The following is a 20650-nucleotide window of genomic DNA, read 5'->3' on the forward strand; positions in this document are numbered from 1 at the left end:
AAGAATTTCAAACGCGCCGATACATTGTCGTGTCGTGCAAATATTTCCTATTCTCTCATCGATAACGTCAAAGATTAACGATAACGCAGGGTTACAAGCGATATCGCGGTGTTACATTAAAAATGAGTCATCGATTGCGAATCGATAAAAGATATCGGAGTAACTTTCAATTCTGGATCTTCTTTTATCAGACTCGGACGTCTTTTACGTTATGAGAAAATAAATTCATTACCTTGCATCTTTACGAACAGATACAAATTTATTGATCTTCACTAATTTTATATTTTTACTAATTTTTACTGGTCTTTATTAATTTTGTATTTTTCTATTTTTTATTTTTTTTTATTTTCGAAATAAATATTTTTTATTTTAAATAATAATTTGTATGAAATATTTTTTTATCTCATTGTATCAATATATGTGTCATTAATTAATTTTCGTTTCGAAAAATAAGTTATTTAATTAAATTGGAAGATATCTTTTGAGGCCATGGGCTCAGCTACTTTTTTTAAAGAAGCCATATGGCCATACATATTATCTCCGTGTCTTTATATATTTATTAAATATCTCTCAAAGTTCATTTAACGGTGTATCAAAACAAGGAGATAATTCGCAAACTGCGTAGCTTCTTCGAAATTGGAGTACTTGCATTTTAAAAAATTACAAAATGTTATGGCTTATTTGGAGTTAATTAAATTAACTTTACATTAATATATTCAACAAATGTTTCGATAGGTGTTAAACACTGAAAAAGGCTTTGTAAGCCGAATGTTTTTAAAATTGAATGTTTTTAAATATTTTTATATTAAATAAATACATAATATTTATTAATATATAATATTATATATAATTTATAAATATATATTATAAATAAATAAATAATTTATATTAAAGATTATTTTTTAAACGTTGTATATTGATTGAGGAATGTCTTTCGACATTTTCTCATCGAAGATGAAAATGTACAATTATAATTTTAATCAAAGATTTTCTGAGTAGGTAAAATCCCTCATAAAAATTTCTCACTAAAAAACTTCTGAGATATCGTTGAAAGCTTCGAAACATTATGAAAAGAATTTTAAAAAATTAAAATCTAAGATTAGAATAGAAATGTTCGTATATTTTTTTAAAAAATTACAAAATGTCTGATTAGGTCTTTGACAAGAATTCTTTTTTAATCGTATGTAATCTAAGCATCGTATTGATCGCGGACAACGATCTTTTTTCTATTTTTTTTCTCATAAGCTTTTTTCAGGAGCTAACAAAAAAAAACTAGAAAATGTCCATTATATTTATCACGCGGAAGAAAAAAGAACCGAAGCGTGAATAAAAATATAAGCCTCATGATCATCTCTCACAGCGATTCTAATTAACTTTCGGTACATAAATTTCAGAAAGTATTTAAAAAAAAATTTGTCTCTACAAATTTTTTGTGCTTTTTTATTTAATAATGTCCAAATTATTTAATATATATTTATATACATAATTGTGAAAAATGAACGTGAAAAATTCCATGTTATTACAATGTTTTTTCACGATCAGGTAACGCATCCTGTATCTGAGGAATTCATTTACCGATATTTTGTTACAGTCAAGTAGTCGTTAGCAACATATATACCTGATATTTTGTTTGGAATGTGTGGACAAAGCAAAGAATATCATAAGACTAGACAAATGATCGGTCAGATGTGACGACCGACGGTGAAGTCCCATCAACCCTTAGACAACCACCACCACACAAACAGCGTAGATAACGGTAATACAATAGGCCGAATACGAGTTGAAAGGGAAGGAGCATGTAGAGAAAACGAGGCAACGAGGTTTTCAAGGCTCAGTCGTCTAGCAGCCGTTGAGCAGGAAAGCCCGGCCACACGCCGATCGATCCGAACCGCGTTGTCGGCATTGTGCCGCGTTGCGTCTCTGTCACTCCTACCAATAGTTTCGTCAAACAAATACGAGAGGAGTTTCTGGCTCTAGCGATTCTGACTGTTTTCCCAGCCCAGTTTTGTCCATTCCCTGTCCTCGTGAACGTTCGCGACGCTCGACGAAGGATCGATTCCTGAAGCGGCTTGGAGAGGTGAGTGTCCGACTGGGCAGATCCAAATTCACGTAATTAGAAGTTAGAACAACTTAAATCTCGTGAGTCTTCGGAATTTTAGAAATATTATATACTTATGGATTTCTTTAATTTTATTCGTTTAAAAATTTTTCTTTTATATATTTTCCATTAATTTATACATATATTTTACGAGGTAGTTATTATTATTTGGAAGGGAAAGAGAGATGATTATATTATATTAATATTATATTAATTGCACGAATAATAATAACTTTTATAATAGTAAATGAATAGGCACTGAGAAATTTTAAATGACGACATATTGACTGTTATCGTCAAGATAGCTTATTCTGTCTATATTTTCACGTTATCTGTATTTAAACGGAAATTGTATACTCGAAGGAGAAAAAAAAGTAAAAAAAGTAACATCGAAGTGTTCAAAATGGACAGACCTACTGACAGCACGTATCTGTTGGTTTATTTACTGTCAGTCCTTTGTGATGTAATATCAGAGCGTTGATCCGTAATGGATCGATCGATTCTTGTGGGTTCTTGTAAACATTGAAATTATACAGAAAATCAAATGATCGATTCTAATATTCGATTCGTGAAGACATTTTGCTCATACGTAGTTTTATTGTGCTCTGTACAAAGAACGAAACTCACAAGCAGACTACGGATATTTATACAAAATACTTAACTGAATATTTTGCATAAAATGCATATTTTGAATAAAATGTATATTTTGCATAAAATGCATATTTTGCATAAATTGCATATTTACAGATAGCAATCTCAACTTTTTTACTTTACTTTTTAATAACTCTTTAACGAACAACAATCGATTGCTAGAACTCCGATAGTTAATGTTCAGTTAAGTATTTTGCATAAATATCCGCAATATAATCAAGAGTGTATTTTAAAAGAGAGATATTTTAAGGTCACACACGACTTTAAAATCGACATCTTTAAACAAATATTCTAACCCAAATATAATTTGAAAGTTAAGCATAGAACTATATAAAAATAATTTGTCGGTATGTTACGAGAAAAGATAACATATATTCAAATTTTTTATTAAAAACAAATCATATTAGAAGGAAGTCACATTGTGAATCGAAATTCTGGAGCAAAAATTCTTTTTCTTCCGTATTTAAATTTTTACTGAAAACAAATCATATTAAAAGTGAATTATATTGTATAAATAATCACATTTCTATAAATTCTTTTTTAACAAATTTGATTAGTATAAGAATTTTGATTTAACAGAAAAATAAAATAATGTAAAATCTCAAGAAACACATAAAAGTGCAATGAGATTGATGGATATATTATTATATTTTAAACATAATTCTCAGAAATAATTTTAGAATCTGTGACAATTAAGATTTAATATTATTAAGTTATCAGATAATAAAGAGATTAAAAAATTGTATCGATAGATTTATCATCAGTTTAGTCACGATTTAAGTTTAGTCATAGATTTAATTCCAATATTCATTTATTAAATAATATCGACATATGTAATTGGCAGTATAATTCTACAATGTTTACATTTAATAAATTAAGTGTTGAGTCTCATAGTTTCAATGAATTTGATTTTCAACAGCGACAAAAATTCTCGTCGTTTTTCTTATTATATTGAAATTTGGAATTTACACATCGATTTCACATCGACTCATGTATGTGTGTGTATGTGTGTATGTGTAGTACGGATTATCTCGTTTAAATTAAGTTTTAATGACTGTTCCTATTATACAATGCAGTTTCATTTTAATTTCGGTTCAATTAACTCCTTATCTTTTTTTAATTCTAAGAATTAGAAAAAGATGAAGATGAAGTTGAACTGAGATTGGAATTAATCTACATTGATAGAAATGGGCATAAATCTACGATGTTCATACTTAATTTGTTTCGACCGACAGCGATGCAACTGCTTCCTCGTGCAATCGCAAGACAGACAGACGACTTTTACGACCTTTATTCCACGAAGTGATGATCAACCTGTCTCTCGGTGATGTTAGAAGAATCTTGTAGAATGACAGGATCGATTGCAGCAACATCGCATCGGGTTTACGCAAAGTAGTGGAGAGGCAAACGATTTATTTTCTTCGTTATGTTTTCTTGCAAAAGAGATTTAAAAAAAAAGCAGCTTACTTAACTCGGTTCTACATCCTGACTTCACACGAAGCCGGTACTAGCTTGACTCTCATACGAGGCCAACGATTCTTCCTTTGTTCATCTATATGTATGACTAATCTAGAAGATTTGTTTAATTTTAAGTATGTTGATGCAATTTCAAACGCGTAATGGCGTAATTATAATCCACCTACATCTATGAGTCGTATCTACTCTTGTGGATGCAATCAACACTTAATTCAAGATCGAGCTCTTCCTACGACTTTAATGAAAAATTAAATTTCTTTGCTACAGTATAAAATAAAATTGAAAATAATTTTAAAGAAGAATAATTTGTAAAAGAGAGATAGAGAAGTGTAAAATATAAAATTGGATAATGACAGACACATGTGTCACATGTGTCACATGTGAAACAAATTTGAAAAGAATTAATCTAAATATTTCATAATAATAATTCGTTTAAAAAAATAAGACGATTCTCTCTTCTAAAAGGCTAAAGTTTTTGTGCTCGTGCAGCGCATCGCTTTCACGGAGTTAAGTGCGTATTGAAAGACTTCTCGAAATGTTAAAGAAAGTTGTATATTATTGCGCATCGACTCTTATCTCGAGAATTTGTAGAATTTTCTTTAATTTTTAACATCCGCTAATAAAGTGCCATTTGCCAAGATGATAGATCGTTCTCCATGACAATTACGGTGTTTGCTGCACCGCGAAATGTTTCTTGCGCCGCGACACGCATAAATTATCCGCGAACGCTAACCAATTCTTTCCTGCTTTGAGCAAGAAGAAAAAAATAGCGACGTAAAACTGCCAGTTACTTTTGCTTCTCTTTCTCGAGAATCCTGCGAGATTCTATTGCGAATAGAAGGGTCATCCATTTACGCGGTTAAGTGCGAAATCATATCAACCTGATTAAATCGTCATTATTAGTGAAATTTTATTTTTAAATAAACGTGCTTGAGTCTATCGATTAAAAAGTTATTACCATTTTGTGACTGCTCTATTTTATTCTTGGTCAGTTTTATCCTTTGTCACGCAGTTGAATTCCAGACACAACGGTTGATGGTTTCTTGGTTTATTGGTGCTAGCAAGTCGTCGGGTGGAAGTTATGCGGGATGAAAGTCGGATAAGACGCGCGCGCGTGCGAGCAATTTAGATGAAATCGCCGGTTATACGACAGACGCTGGGCTCGATTCTTCTGGGATCCATGGCGATCGTTAGTCACCGGAGAAATACTGATGGCCATCCGTGCTAGAGCGTAGAAATCATTGAAACGAGGCAGCAATCCGAACGCTTGTTTACTTGGCACGAGTTGTATATAAGTCATTTTCCTGCGAATAACTATATAAAAAAAAAATCCATAATGGTCGAGAGAATGAACAGTTAATGATAATCACGCGAAATTTGTGATTTTATTTCTCTATATTATCTTATTTTATTGTAATCTAATTTAATAATCGAAGAAAAGAAACAGGAGAACGTACGAGAGAGAGAGAGAGAGAGAGAGAGAAAGAGAAGAAAAACTTATCTTAAAAATTGATTAAAAATGCTTATTTTGCAGTTTCACGATGCGCAAGGAGAAAAATCAGTTTTGTATCCGACACTATTCGTACAATGCATTAATCACAAAATTGTTACATCACGCATCACCGAGATATTGAGTAGTTTTTTTTTGTTTAAATGTGATAAGATAGTTGTGAAACAATACTAGACAGATACTTACAATACTTACAGACAATACTTACTCAAGAATCTATATTTTGTAACTTGTAATCAGAGTTCGATAAAAAGATCCTGATAATAATGAATGCTCTAAATATATTTACATAATGATTAGAGGGAAATTTTTTAACCTAATAATGTTATACTTTTAGTAATATAAGCAGTAATGTAATTTAATTTCAGGCTTAAGATGTTGGTTAATGTCGAACAGAGTTGACGAGGGCTACTTGTAGGGAAACGCCTTGACTAGCGCTAATCAGCAGGAAGGAAAAGAAGCTAAGAGAGATACGCGTGTCGACCGAATAGTAGTTCGATTGAGAACAAAGAGACACGATGGATCCTTATTCATTGAGGTGAGAATATATTATTCATATAAGTTTATTCCCGTCGAAGACATCGCCATTACAAAACATCGAGCAGGACATTTATGCTTCGATTGTCTCGTTGAATCGATATTCTTTCGTTTTTTTTTTGTGATTCTACACGAAAGAATAATTTTGTTTAAGTATCTAAAAAATTAACTAGATATTGGACATCAGTAATGCTGCAAAAGGTTTCGATATTCTAGCGTGTCCTATAATTAGTTTTGATAATTCAATATCCGGTTCCATCAAGATTAACTTTAATCTGTTCAATTTTTTATCTTTTTCTAATTCTAAGAATTCTTACGATAATTCTAAGAAATAGAAAAAAAATAAACAGTAAGTTGAGTCGAGATTAAAGTTAATTACATTGGTGAAACTAAGCCAAACAAAATTATTTTTATATCTATGTTTAACGAAATTTTTAAATTTAGCAAAACCGTTTTTTCCATATATGATTATAAAAGCGTAATAAAAACAACATTTAAAGATGACAAGCGAGATGAACGTGAACTTCGATGATGGATTGAGATTTATTTAGACAATAATCTCGAATTTATGTGAATTCTTTGGATTTCAATGAGAAATATGAGAGGTTTTTTTTATCAGAAAAGGGACTGAATAAATAAGCACAAAATCCATTTGTACGAGAACGATCCATCAAAAAGTTTTGAATAGGACCGTAAAAATTTTTTTTGTTCTTTGTGTTGAGGCATTCCTTTATTCCTAGTTCTTTATCTCTTCCTATTTTTTGTACACATGGCATATGTAACATGTAACACATGGACAACAGAACTCTAAAGTACATAGTTGTTCTATGTACTTTGTAAATATATTTATCTCAACATGTCTTATCGTTGTAGAAAAAAACAAATCTTAAAATATTTAATCTTTATATTAGTTTAGATATTCAGTATTTTTTGGATATCTTTTAAATGCAGATATAAAGTATCTTAATTAAGAGATATGATTCAAATTGTAATTTGATTTCGACACGTTCTTTATAATTACATAAACAGAAAGCGTTGTGCGTATTATTTTTAAATATTGAGTTATTGAAGACATCGCAATGTGTTATCAAAATTGAAATTTAATATGTGAGAGAAGCAAGATAACTATGTTTTATTTAAAAATTTAGATATCGGCAAGCGAAAAGTGAATAATTAAAATCATTGTTGATAAAGAAGCAATTTAAATCGTTAAATTTATCTCAGTTTTATCTCAAATTTTGAAATAGCGAATAATTCAATAATAAAATAATTAATCAAAGTTGGAATATGTCAATAATACAAAGTTTATTAATTAAAATAATAAGCAACGTTTTTATTAAAGCAAAGTTTAAGATAAAATAATAACAATCTATTAATAAAATAACAATTTAATAATTTAGAATTATCAATATCGAAATAAAAGAGATTTAAGAGCTGTATCACGCTCAAATCAATGCCTAAGTGTTTAGCAAAGTAAGTAAAGTTTTTCAATAGATTTTTGAAATTGCAATCGAAAGGAGGACTCGCGAATGGACATTCGATTGCGAGATCGCTCATCAATTAATCTTTGACCCCAAGTTGATGCGTGTGACGTTAGCTTCTCGCGACAAATTGTTTCTCGAATATTGTAAAAAAAGTCGGTGGGGCTATATTAGGAGTTTGTAAATATTTCTTCCTCATTATAATCGCGTATATATATAGGTTTATTTTTCAAAATCTTAAAAAAAAACTGGTCAGAAGAAAAAGATCGTTTCCAAATCGATAACAATTATAAAATTTACATACTCGTTCTGAAAAAGTCATTGCTTGAAATAAATTTAAAAATCCTTTTAACTTGTGTTTTTTGGCATAAAAACTACATCATGTGTAAACGATGCGAATCAATGATGTAACTCGTGTGCGTGATCATCAAAAATCACAAAAAATGATTATCTCTAGTCGGAATGAAAGGAAATTGCACTATAAAGTATTCTCGTGAGTATTTCATACAGGAAACACGAATTTGATTGTGTTCATCTCGTAAATTTTATTATCGGGCCATGGACTGTTTAATCGATAGAACAACAGCTGAAGTAGTGTTTCGCAATAAACATATGTAAGCGACGTAACACTTTGTCTTATCACAAAATCACACTTAATATAATTCGATCTCTTACACAGGTGCGGGACTTTTCTAATCGTGTTTTCATCAGATTTATTTATCGCATCATATATGGGCGTTATCGATAATGGCATTTATCATAACATTTATTTGACATTCGTAGGATTATCCACGTACGTTTAATTTGCATTGCAAATTGTTTATTTTTATACGGTCGATTTATATCTTGATTCTGACTTTGATATTCGTGTAAAACAAAATATATTATGTTAACCGGAAAAGAGCAACACAGGCCAAGACTTGTCCACGATTTATCTGTTTGCTTATGTCATGCTAGTATTGTTACTATCTTTGTTGAATCAGGGCCAAGGTTAATGCCGCAAGTGGTTACGCCACTTCGAATAACACGTCTACTTTTAGCTGATGCACACGTAAAATGATCCCGCGAAAAGATCCTTCCACCAACAGTAGCGATTCGCGACGACAGGATTCGCGTGGAATAATAAACGAGCCGTTATCAAAGACTACTATAGTCGTAACATTAAGGCCTAATTTCACAATTCACAGTTAACTCTTAACCAAAGTCAACTTGTTTTTCATCTCTTTTCAATTCTAGAAAGAGACATTAAATTGAACCTCGATTAAGAGTTAACCGTGAGTTGTGGAACTGGATCTAAAACTCGATTCCACAACTCGACAACGATTAACTCTTATGGGCCTTCTATAATAAGCCATTAGTCATAAATTAGAAATCAGAAGACCGAAGTTAAAAACTAACGACTATGATTGATCAATTTTTAGCTTCTGACTTCTGATTTATTACTAATGGCTTATTGTAGAAGGCCCATTAACCAAATTCAATCCTCATCTCTTTCCATTTCTTGAATTAGAAAGAGATGAGGAATAAGTTGAATTAATCAGATCAATTAAGAATTAATCGTGAGTTGTGGAAATGGGTCTAAAATAATTTTAAAAAATGCAAAGAGTTGAAGCAATAAATGCCATCATAAGTTCCGTGAGTGATAGTCCCCCAACAACACGCAAAGTACGTAAGTACGTAAGTAACAGTAGTAATTAGTCCCCCCCGATGACGACATGTAGCGAAGTGAAATGGTTACCCCGCCTTTCGCTCATGGAAAATGTCAAACGGCTCTTGCCGCAAGCGCACGCTTGTAATAACAATGCAACTGTTGCGGAAGTAATATAAAAAATTTACATGTCGATGTATAGACTGCCGTAAAAGATGTAAAGTGACCATCTTGTGTCTGCATGAGTCGTCATGTCTTCATAAATAGAATCGATATTTCGAGAGCCAACAATTTACTTACATACGTCTGCCACGTATAGCATGAATTCCGCGAAAACCTCAGTATTATCGATATGTATTAGCCTAACTTATTGTTAGACTAAATCACGATCTGAATAAAGAATGTAGCCCGTGAATAACAATTCTGGTCTTTCTATTCCGGGTACCAGAAAAATGGGGACCGGCATGATAACGAGTTGTATTTAGTTTGGACATCCAAGCATATTGTTTGTAAAGAACACAGGTGTTGAATGTAAATGTGGATTTGCTGAATATAAGTCTATTTAAGGTTTTGCTACTCACTTTGTGCAAAATATTTTTGAGTTTCAAATTCAACACTTAAGTTAAATATTCAACATCTGAAGATTGAATAACCAAATATTTAATCTTGGAACAGTTTTATTCAGTACTCTGCATCGTATCGACGTTCGCAGAAGTTACGAGCGTGGCCTTATCGAAAATAGATCCGTGACGAGGAAAGAAATGACGAACTTAAGATTATTTTAAGAAAATATTAAGTATTAAAAATAATGAATAATTATGAAAATAATTATGAAAATCATTGTATTCCCTGACGTAATCGGAATAATTGCGATGATCGACTCGAGGAGCTAATCATTGTCTGTATGTGCAGATTTCTTAATGATATAATCGCGGCAGTAATTTTATCTCCTTTGGATAAATGAAAACGTTTCGACCCTGAAGACATAATAAGAATCGAATTCCGTATAGAAATGATCATTTTTTGTATTCAAATTAGATATATAAATAGTTTGTAACATGTACTGTAATCGACCTACATTATTATCTATCGCATAAGAGAGAGAGAGCAACATCATTCAAAATAGTATACATAATTATTTAAAATCTTACGTGAAAATTTTGTGAAGTTGCATAATGAGTTGAAAAATGCAGGAACTGTTTTTATAAAATTTTATTACAGCACTGTAAAATAATAATTGATTGAATTGTCTAATTTAAAGTAATCATTTGAATTAAAAAAAATATACCCGATACCCGAAGACTAAAAAAGCTGTTATAAATAGATTTATTAAACTGCAATCTATTTGCCTCCCAATTTGTTAAAGTCACGACTAGAAACCAGATTCAACTGTGTTCAATAATACGACAATTAACGCGCGTTAATTCGTATCAAGTATATAATTATATCTAACCAAGATCGTCATTTTTTAACTGATAACAACCATTCATTTAACGAGAAGCGTTTCCAAATGTTTTATTCGTGTAAATTAATTGTTAGCTAAGTGCTTGTGTCAAGAAAATTATCATACATGCTTAGAAAGATTCATGGTCAAACTTGTAATACAAGAATTAAAAACCACATATTAAGCAATGATGAATAATATTCTGCATATTTATATATAATTTATGTAAAACAATGATAAATTTTCAACAAGCCTGTTAAAAGAATAATCATCATTAAAAATAAGCAGATTTCATTTTTCGCAGCATTTCTTCTTAAATTAAAACGATTCAATAAATTAAATTAAAACGATGTTGATTTATAATAATAAATTAGTTCACTATGATAATAATAAATTAGTTCACCATGATATAATAAATGAGTCACATGGTGCAACAGGTTCGAGAATCCATCCGCGTGATCTCATTGTTATGCGAGACAATCGGTTGGAGACTATCATTTTGACATTGTCTATGCTTAGCAGACACAACCAGCGGTTTCTGTTTCCTTGCATGGTAAATCAATTGATTGAGACCATCGGTCTTATTATTCTCCGAACAGATATTTGGACATTTCATCATTGTAAAAAAAAATTAAATATCCGAATTAAAAAAAATTACAAATCAATAGTAAAAGTTATTTATTTAATAAACATAATTTCAAGGATAAATGTTTTAATAAACATAATTTTTTATTTTAATCTCGCATATATTTTACGTCAATATTTTTTCTTTTGATTCGTGATGATACAAGATTATTAATTTTGCTATAATTAGATAAATTTTATTGCAAATAAATGTCACAAGTATGACAATTGTAGTTGAAATTACGTCTGAAAATTTGAAGCTATTACAATGTTATAGTTAGACTTATTTAAGAGAAAAACCAGTTTTCGTAATTCATGTAATAGATTCGATGCTTAGGAAATGTTTACGAGAGAAAACAGAATTCGATAAACATATATTTTCACTTAATGTAAGCTGAGTTGCTCCTAAAAATTACGTGACTTTTTCGTACGTCAAGCTGCGAACGAAATAGCGCTATAAATAGCATTGGCTTATTGCAACTTCGTAATAGATTAAACACTTTTACTGAACTGTTTAGAAACGTATGTTAAATAAAAAATAGAATCGAAAATAGAATAGAAAAATATTGATTATAAAAATCGATTGCAAAAATAGTGTGCATACGGAAAGAATGATTTTGCTGACGTAAAAAAATTAGCTACAAATCCAAAAATAATTACTTAGAAATCTCGAGCATGATAAACAGTACTGCAAAAAAGTTTTTACATTCAATTTGAATGTCTTACATAATTATTTTGGCTCAACAAAATTATTTTCAGATCTGTATCTAGTTAAATTTTTAGATAGTAAAAAATCATTCTTTCCGTGTAACGAAGAACAATTCATTAATATTAATTAAAACTTTCTTTAAAATATATATTATCATGCATAAATGTTATAATCTTTGTCAATAAAAAATAAATCATCGCGTTTTTTACTGTAATAAAAAATGTTCAAGTATCATTTAGTTACAACGGATTAATACGGTTTAATTATATCAGTTTGTATTTAATTTAATTTTAAGGATTACACATTGCTATCGATTGTAAATTGCGTTTTGATATATGAAACTTGCGAAAAATCAACACATAGTCAAGGATCGATGCGATAAACATTTATGGATTGTAACCGCAGTTTAAATGAACACAGGACAAGACAATATGTTGTGTCATCACTTAAATGGCATACCGAAACGTCGAACAAACAAGTAACGCGCGTGACAAGTAGCTATTATCGTAAATTGCAATGTGTTCGGAAAAGAGATACGAAAAACACAGTAAAAGACGAGTTGGTAAAATTCGCATCAACAACGTTAGTTATCAATTTATTTGACGATCGATTAATGACACCCCATTGTGTTTCAGCGTGGAGCGAGAAGCATCGAAGAATATCGAAGAGAATGAGCGAGAGTGCTTTAAAGATGCGATCGTCTCGAGTCGGAGCCTCAACAAAGGTTTCGTCGAACCAACGAACCTTAGAAATGCTATCCGAGAGGTATCAATTATATCATTATTCCAAGAAGAGAGAAGATAATTACTTTGTTCTATTTTCGAGTGGTAGTACCTTTTCCATGTGAAAGAAAAACTTTACAAAAGCTACATAAAAAAGAATGAAAGAAATTTTGTTGAAATATCTAAATTTAGCTAAATACATATCTGAAAATTATTTTGTGTGGACCATAAAAATAATTATATAAGACGCTCAAACTGGTTATTAGAATGTTAAAACTTTTTGTAGCGTTGTTATCAATGCTTACATATTTTCTATAATTATTTTAATGGGGGAAGTCCAACAAAATTATTTTTAGATCTGTATCTAGTAAAATTTTTAGATACTCTTTTACTTAATTTTTAAATTCAAAACCATTTTTCCTTGTATGATCTTCTGCTTGAATAATATTCGATCATTAAATTAGATTTAATAACAGAATTTTTTTTGCATTCTAATTAATAATACGTATTTTTTTTAATAATATCTTTGAGAACAATTCGTCGATATTTTAAAGAAATCATAGTGAAAAGATAAAAAATGAGTTTGAGAGTTTGTTCTCGTTCATTTGTTTCGCGGAGAGAGATCTTAAAAGTATTATGATAAAGTAGAAAACCAAGGTGAAATTTTACGGAAAGCTATGCATAACAATTTTCAATCTTCGCAGATTGCTGCCTGCATCATTGCAGCGTCTTTCCACATAGCGGTAGGCTTCACCATGGCATATTCAGCAATTCTCATTCCTCATCTCGAGAAAGAAAACGCACGGTTACATGCCACGCAAGAACAAACTTCTTGGATAGGTGAGTACAAATATATGAACTGAATGTATTGCACAAATATATATATGCGAGGCAGTAAAGATAAAAATGATAATAATGTAACGTGTCGCTTGATCAAAAGCGATTACGTAATATTTATGAATTGATAATCACTTGATCTCTTTCTTTAAATAATCCATTAAGTACTCAAAATAATGACGACGCGAGATAACAATCTATTTACAATTATATAAGCTAGATTACGTTTGTCGTAAAAGAAACGAAATTATTGTAAATATAATAGTCAGTTTTACGTAAAATCATTATTGACAGTTAGTTATCTTTTCTTATTGATAAAGTATGGTCGCGAGAGTGATTACGTAAAAGTTGTAATTATCAGAAGAAAACTATACATGCACATTGTTCTGCGTGTCTGTGTTGCATGAGAGGCAGTTACCCGTTCGAACTTCGTGCTCTGATTAAATTCGTGTTACGCAAGATCAATCTATACTCATCGGCATTGCAATCTTCTCGCGACAATAGAAGATTGTTTTTTTCCTATACCTATACAAATTTTCAGTCTAGCTAATCGAGCTCTTGTGTGATCGTTCGAATATGATTTTATTGAGACGTATTCGAGCAGAACGAAAGTCATCATGAAATACCATCAAAATGGCTTCAAAATGATTATTGAATCACTTTTCGATCACTCATAATTCACTTTAATATCAATATTTTGATAAAATGATATTAATATAGTCACGATTCATAATGTTATTCTGATGTTATCGTGATGTTATTCTGCTTAGGTATATAAAGAATTAAAAACAGTTCTTATACGATAATCGGGAAAAATAAATCTAAAAATGCGTTGAACTAATAAAAATATAAAGTATAACGAGAAAATTAGTATGAATTAAGGATTAAAGACGTGAAATAGAGAGCACAAAATAAATAATATCGATTCCTTTCAGCCAGTCTAGCCGTCGTGAGTGCGCCAGTTGGTGCCTTAATAGGGGGCTTCCTCATGGAAACGTTTGGTCGAGTGAGAACTCTGCAGATCGGTGCGATTCCCTCTTTGATTGGTTGGATCTTAATTGGTAAATCGATCAATATACCGATGTTACTAGTCGGTCGTTTGTTAACTGGATTAGCGACCGCCCTGATGACTTCGCCAGCAATCGTCTACATCACTGAGGTAGCCAGGCCGGAACTCCGTGGATCTTTGATCTCATTTGGACCAACGCTGGCATCATTCGGCATGGTGCTGTGTTATCTGAAGGGTGCTTACATAAAATGGGAATTCGTCGCTTACTTCAGCATCGCCTACTCATTCGTACCCATTTTTATGGTGCAATTTCTAGTACCGGAGTCGCCCATCTGGCTTATCTCAAAGGGCCGCAAAGAAGATGCCAAGAAGTCTTTGGACTGGTATAATTTAATCTGATTATTAAATAACAAAATTCATATAGATATCAAATATACAAAATGTAAAACTATAGGTAACCTGAAAGAGTATGGTTGCATTAATTTGAATTCTGGTTAAATATGAACAAGTCCGAATTTCTTGATTGAATGTAATATAACTCTGATTAAGATAACTAGAATTTTGATTGATTAGAATCTTTTGGTTCGTTCATTTTTAACTAAAAATTTTTTTTAACTAAAAATTTTGCTCAGTGTAATAATGAACACTTTCACTTAAAAATTAATAATTTGAAAACTAATTGCAGGAATTGATATTTACTAATTAATTAAATTGTTCTTCAAAATAAATGTTTAAGATTATCTCAAGGCTTTGCAATCTCTTATTTTTAATATATATAAACAATTGATAATTCCGCCTTCCGTAGGCTTTACAAGAATGAGACATCGGAAAGCAAGACATCGGTGGCTCTGGCGCAATTTAACAATATTGTGAAGGAATACGAAATTAAATTGAACGAGCAACGACGTAGCAAACACGGTAGCGCAGCCAGTAAATGGCGAGGATTTTTTAAACCGACTGGATGGAAACCTATGGCAATACTCTTCCTATTCTTCTCGTTTCAACAATTTTCCGGAATTTATATCACGCTGTTTTACGCAGTGACTTGGTTCCAAGTAATTGAAAGATATTTATATATGTATATATCTCCATATGTATATATCAGTAAATTTATGCATTTTGTTTTTTTATATTTTATAAATTGTATTCAATTATAATTTATGTACATTATATAATGATAACAACTTACAATGTTATGGTAACGTCAAAATATAGTTAAAATGAATTGTAATTGATTGAAAAATGACTTTTAGTAGTCATTTTCATTTCATGATGATTTGTGTTCTGTTTGGAATTTTGTTTATTGATGATCGATTTATAACTGTACGAAAAGAATGAGTTTGCTAAATTATCAAATATTTAATTAGTTATAGATCTAAAAATAATTTTGTTGGACCATCAAAGTAATTACGTAGGTATCGCAAACATGATGAGTAATGCTGCAAAAAGTTTTAACATTCTAGAAAATAGTTTAAGTGTTTCACATAATTATTTTGATAGTCCAACGAAAGTATTTTCGGATCTAACTAATGTTTTAGATACTTGAGCAAAATTTCCTTGCGATAACGGATGCGGGAGATTAGAACTTGCTACAATTTTCAGGAAGTAGGTGCGGGTGTAGATGCGTATTTAGCATCAATTTTGGTGGGCCTGACGCGTTTCTTGTGCTCCATGGTGAACACTTGGTTATTGAGGCGATACAAGAGACGATCCTTATGTATTATATCATCCATCGGGATGGCTCTGTGTATGATCGTCTCCGGTTATTTCACGCTGAACATTAAGAATGGCGATCGTAGCGGATTCTGGGTAAGTTCTAGAATTGTTTCTCGTATAATTTTGTTAAATTTAATTTTTAAAGGACATGAGAAAAAACGTGATACTCGCAGGTACCGGTGGCTTGCCTGCTACTTTACGTGTGTACATCGATGGTCGGGATGTTGACCATTCCATGGACTATGACGGCGGAATTGTTTCCGACCGAAATCCGCGGGATCGCCCATTCCATCAGTTATTCTATGGCAAATTTACTCATGTTCGCCGCGTTGCAGAGCTATAGAAGTTTGCAAATTTTCCTAGGAGGTACGACATTTGAAATGTGTTTATATCTCAATTTATATCTCAAACTTAATTATCATATTGTGATATTTTACTCGCAACGATATCTCTTTCACATTCCAATTACTTTGGTATACTTTTCTATTTTTCATTTCTGTTATTCTTTTTATCATTAAATCTTAATTTAATCATTATTTCACTAAAAATTAAGGCTAGAGAATCATGCATCTCTCAAAATAGTTATGTATAGACAAACTTGGTTAAGAAAATTCTTCTATTTCAAGGTGCGTATGCGGTGCAGTATTTCTTTGCCGGTGTTTCCGTGGGGGCGGCTATTTTCGTATGGCTATTGCTGCCGGAGACGCACGGGAAGAAGCTGTCGGAGATCGAGGAATACTTTCACAATAATTTTCTGGCCTTGGGAGCGGAGGCGAAGGACAAAAAGCGGCGAGCTGCGAGAAGGGCTCAGCAGAAGGCGACCGAGCCACTCAATCCGAAAATCGTGCAGAACGTTTAAGCTCTCTTACTTTTCTCTTCGTTCTTTCGTAACGATCCGCGAATTTATGAACGCAGAGTTCAAGATGTCTCGGAGAAAGTGACTGAAATATTTAAAAAAAAAAAAAAATTCACGCAACTAGCATTAATTCTTACGCGACTAATTTTCTAACCGTGTGCGAACCGTACGCCCGAGACATATTTAGTTGTGCAAACTATCGTTTTGATACAAATGATATAACTAGTTTATTCATTCGACGTGAATCGTATCTGGCGAGACAATCGAATACTTGAAATATTTAGGAGAGTGGCACAACTTTAACGAACGGCATGATAAATAAAGTGCGAAGCTAAATCTTAGTGAATGTAATTTTGCGCTTCGTTGCTTTCATTTATTCTCTCCACTTATAATTACATAATTTAGAGTTTGATCCAAACGTTCACGTGTGACACGCGCGTATCGTACGATGTACAATATATGTACGATAAAAGCGAAGCCAATGAAAAATGTTTCTCCAATGTTTCGCTCCTCGTCGAACTAGAGCTGATTATACACGTCGAGATATATTATTAATGTAACGTTATGAAAGAGAAAATTACAAATAATGAGAGAGAAAAAGAGAGGGAGATAGTACACCGCGCGATAAAAAATGCGAGACTTGGCGTTTAGCAAAGAATCGTATACGCTTCGCGCGCAAGAACGTCCAATCATAGTGCCTCCAATTTTCCTTTCCTACGAAAATTTCGCACGAGGATTATCGTTACAGTATTATAATGCCGATCTGATGTTGCATAGAATTACATAGAATTGATCGCGATAAAGAATTCTCCGCTTTCTAAACTGTCACTCGATTTTGCCGCAGTTTTATTTCAATGGCATAACGGTGCGATCTCGGAAAGATTAATAATTTACGATTTACGAACATTAACATAGACAATTTAAAACCGTGAAAATTTAATATATTGAGTAATTATGTAATAAACGAATAGTTTGTATAGATATCGGAGAGATGTGATTGTGTCGCTGAAATTTTAGTCTAAGATAGAGAAAAAATGTATAGCGATTTGTAGTAAATTCTCCGATCGAGCATTCCTTCTCTCTAAATTTTTACTTTGGAGTGAAATCTTATTTTAAAAAGTTGATTTCTCATTAAAGAGTTCATCTCATTCTAAAGAGTGAGATTTCATTCCGAAAAATTGAAATAGTTCTCGATATATTATAATTTCGCGAATTCGCTGCGATCAAGTGAGTTTATTGAGCGGATAATTTGCTTGCGCTCGGCGCCGTTTATTTAGGACAGATACTTAGATTATTCAAGAAATATTTAGTTTAATGTCATTAAGGATCATTTAGACGGAGCGAGACGTTGTTTAAAAAAGTAGCTCGCAATGGTACACGGAAAGAATGGTTTTGCTAATCATATAGAAAAATTAGGCCAATACAGATTTAAAAATAATTACGTAGGATACTCGTGATAATAATTAATGTTATAAAAATCTTGACAATCAGCTTGATCGTCTAATATAATTATTTAAATGATTCAACATAATTATTTTCAGATCTGTATCTATATATCAAATAGATATAGACAAAGTTGAAATTCGGAACACAATACATCTTTTACATGGTTCTCACTATTCTTGCAAAAAAGGCATTAGGCGTCTTTTTAAGTCCTGTGTCCATGATGTTAGAAATTGATCCGAAATTTTGGACAGAGAAAGGATTAACAAATCACATTGGAACAATTTAGTAGCATGACCAACGCAATTGATCAATTTTTTCTTCATGCGAGATCTCGGATTGATTTCTAGCATTGTGGATACAAGGCTTTAGAGATCTTGTGTTCTGATTTTGGATGTTGTCTGGCTGAATTTAAAAAAAATACTTCAACAAAACGTTCTTTTCGTGTAGTCACAAAACATTGCAGAATTTACAACATTCACATTTCATTCATCATAATATCGTGCAGATACTTCAACGAAAAACAGATATGAATACAATCGCATTTGTCACTCACGTGTTGACAATCAAATTTGTAAATAAAAAATAACTCCACTGTATAATTTAATTGTAATCAAATAGCAATTCAATAAATTGTTGCGTGGTTCAGATGGTTTTACACAAAATTGTTCCGTCTAAATAGACTTGAAGAAGGAAATCGTCATGTAAACCCGTGACGGACGGCACTCTTCGACAGATTGGAAGGGTCCAATCGGCGAATCGAATTTTATATTTTTATACGTTGAAATACACGGTATATGCCATATACGAATGTGATAAGTTATAATAAGAGACAAACCTCCCGTAATTTTCGGCTTGCGTTGGCGACGTGCCGTTCACCACGCTTTTGCAAAATAAGTTTCATCTCCGACTGATGGCCAGTTTCATCGCGATTACGAGTGATGCTCATAGTCTAATCTTTATTTAATATAATAAGTCATTTTGAGACAATTATTTCGATCATTATATTGGTTGAATAGAATCTAAGATTCAACCTAAGACGTAAGATTTTAGATCTATTCTCATAGTCTCCGATTTTCTCTGAAGGATTATGAATAGCATCCTATGTTTGGTCACCATTCAATCGATCGTTCCGATAAGAACGAAGAATCAATAAAACCAAACTTGATGCAGCCGGCCATCGATTATCTACTTTTATTACATGTGATATCATTTTTCACTTTATTTTTCTTTGTTTCCCTTGTAAAATGGACAAATTTTAATACTTAATTTATCCATAGCGAGAAACTTCGTATTCGTTCGCGAAGAGTATGGAAGTGCGTTTTTGTAAATCGTGATACTTTTTCGATATGCTTGCGTTAAGTTAGAAATTTCTAAGACCGCTGTCGCAAAAACGCGTTTGGAACAATGAGAGATTTCTCCTCCGTTTTCTCTTCGTTCTGCGTTCTTCTTCATGTATATGTGGTAATACTTAGGTCGATGTACATTTTGTATCGTTATACGAGCTTCTATTATTATATACACGATTTATATTAGTTTAATAAAGTATTTGTAATATAAAACACTCTTCTCCTCTTAATTTGATTACGATCCGATAAATGGTGAGAGATTAGATTAATTTAGAGAAATAATCTTATTTTCGGTCACACAAAGCGGATTAAATTAGTGCTTAAGTATTTCTGTGTGAATTTATATAAGTATTCAATTCTGCAAACCGCGCGAAATTATTTGCAATTTTTAACATCAAATTATTCTTCTATTTGTTTATTGGCAAAATTACTAAATTGCTTACTAATTTAATATGTGATATTACTATTCTAGTTCTGTTCATGATTGCGTTCCAAGATTGAAAAAGATTTCTGCGCGCGGTTTCCAGAATTAAACATGTA

General features: G+C 31.8%; 1 protein-coding gene across 1 annotated transcript; it reads left to right on the forward strand.

The window, feature by feature from the left end:
• Positions 1 to 1789: 1789 nt before the first annotated feature.
• LOC105152982 (facilitated trehalose transporter Tret1) lies at positions 1790 to 20323 on the forward strand. Its single transcript, XM_011067570.2, has 9 exons — positions 1790 to 2077; positions 6104 to 6273; positions 12814 to 12943; positions 13605 to 13740; positions 14673 to 15129; positions 15552 to 15801; positions 16349 to 16555; positions 16636 to 16828; positions 17089 to 20323. The coding sequence occupies exons 2-9, from the start codon at positions 6254 to 6256 to the stop codon at positions 17319 to 17321; spliced, it is 1626 nt and encodes a 541-aa protein (XP_011065872.1). The 5' UTR covers positions 1790 to 2077; positions 6104 to 6253; the 3' UTR covers positions 17322 to 20323.
• Positions 20324 to 20650: the final 327 nt, after the last annotated feature.

Source organism: Acromyrmex echinatior, chromosome 10, assembly GCF_024713525.1.
Source record: "Acromyrmex echinatior isolate Ae372 chromosome 10, ASM2471352v2, whole genome shotgun sequence".
Classification (NCBI taxonomy): Eukaryota; Metazoa; Arthropoda; class Insecta; order Hymenoptera; family Formicidae; genus Acromyrmex; species Acromyrmex echinatior.

Excerpts from the sequence above, each read along its gene's own strand:
- LOC105152982 (XM_011067570.2), top strand. The coding sequence starts at position 6,254 with ATGGATCCTTATTCATTGAG. Across the intron at positions 13,741-14,672 it reads AGAACAAACTTCTTGGATAG|CCAGTCTAGCCGTCGTGAGT; the intron begins GTGAGTACAAAT and ends GATTCCTTTCAG. Across the intron at positions 15,802-16,348 it reads ACGCAGTGACTTGGTTCCAA|GAAGTAGGTGCGGGTGTAGA; the intron begins GTAATTGAAAGA and ends TACAATTTTCAG.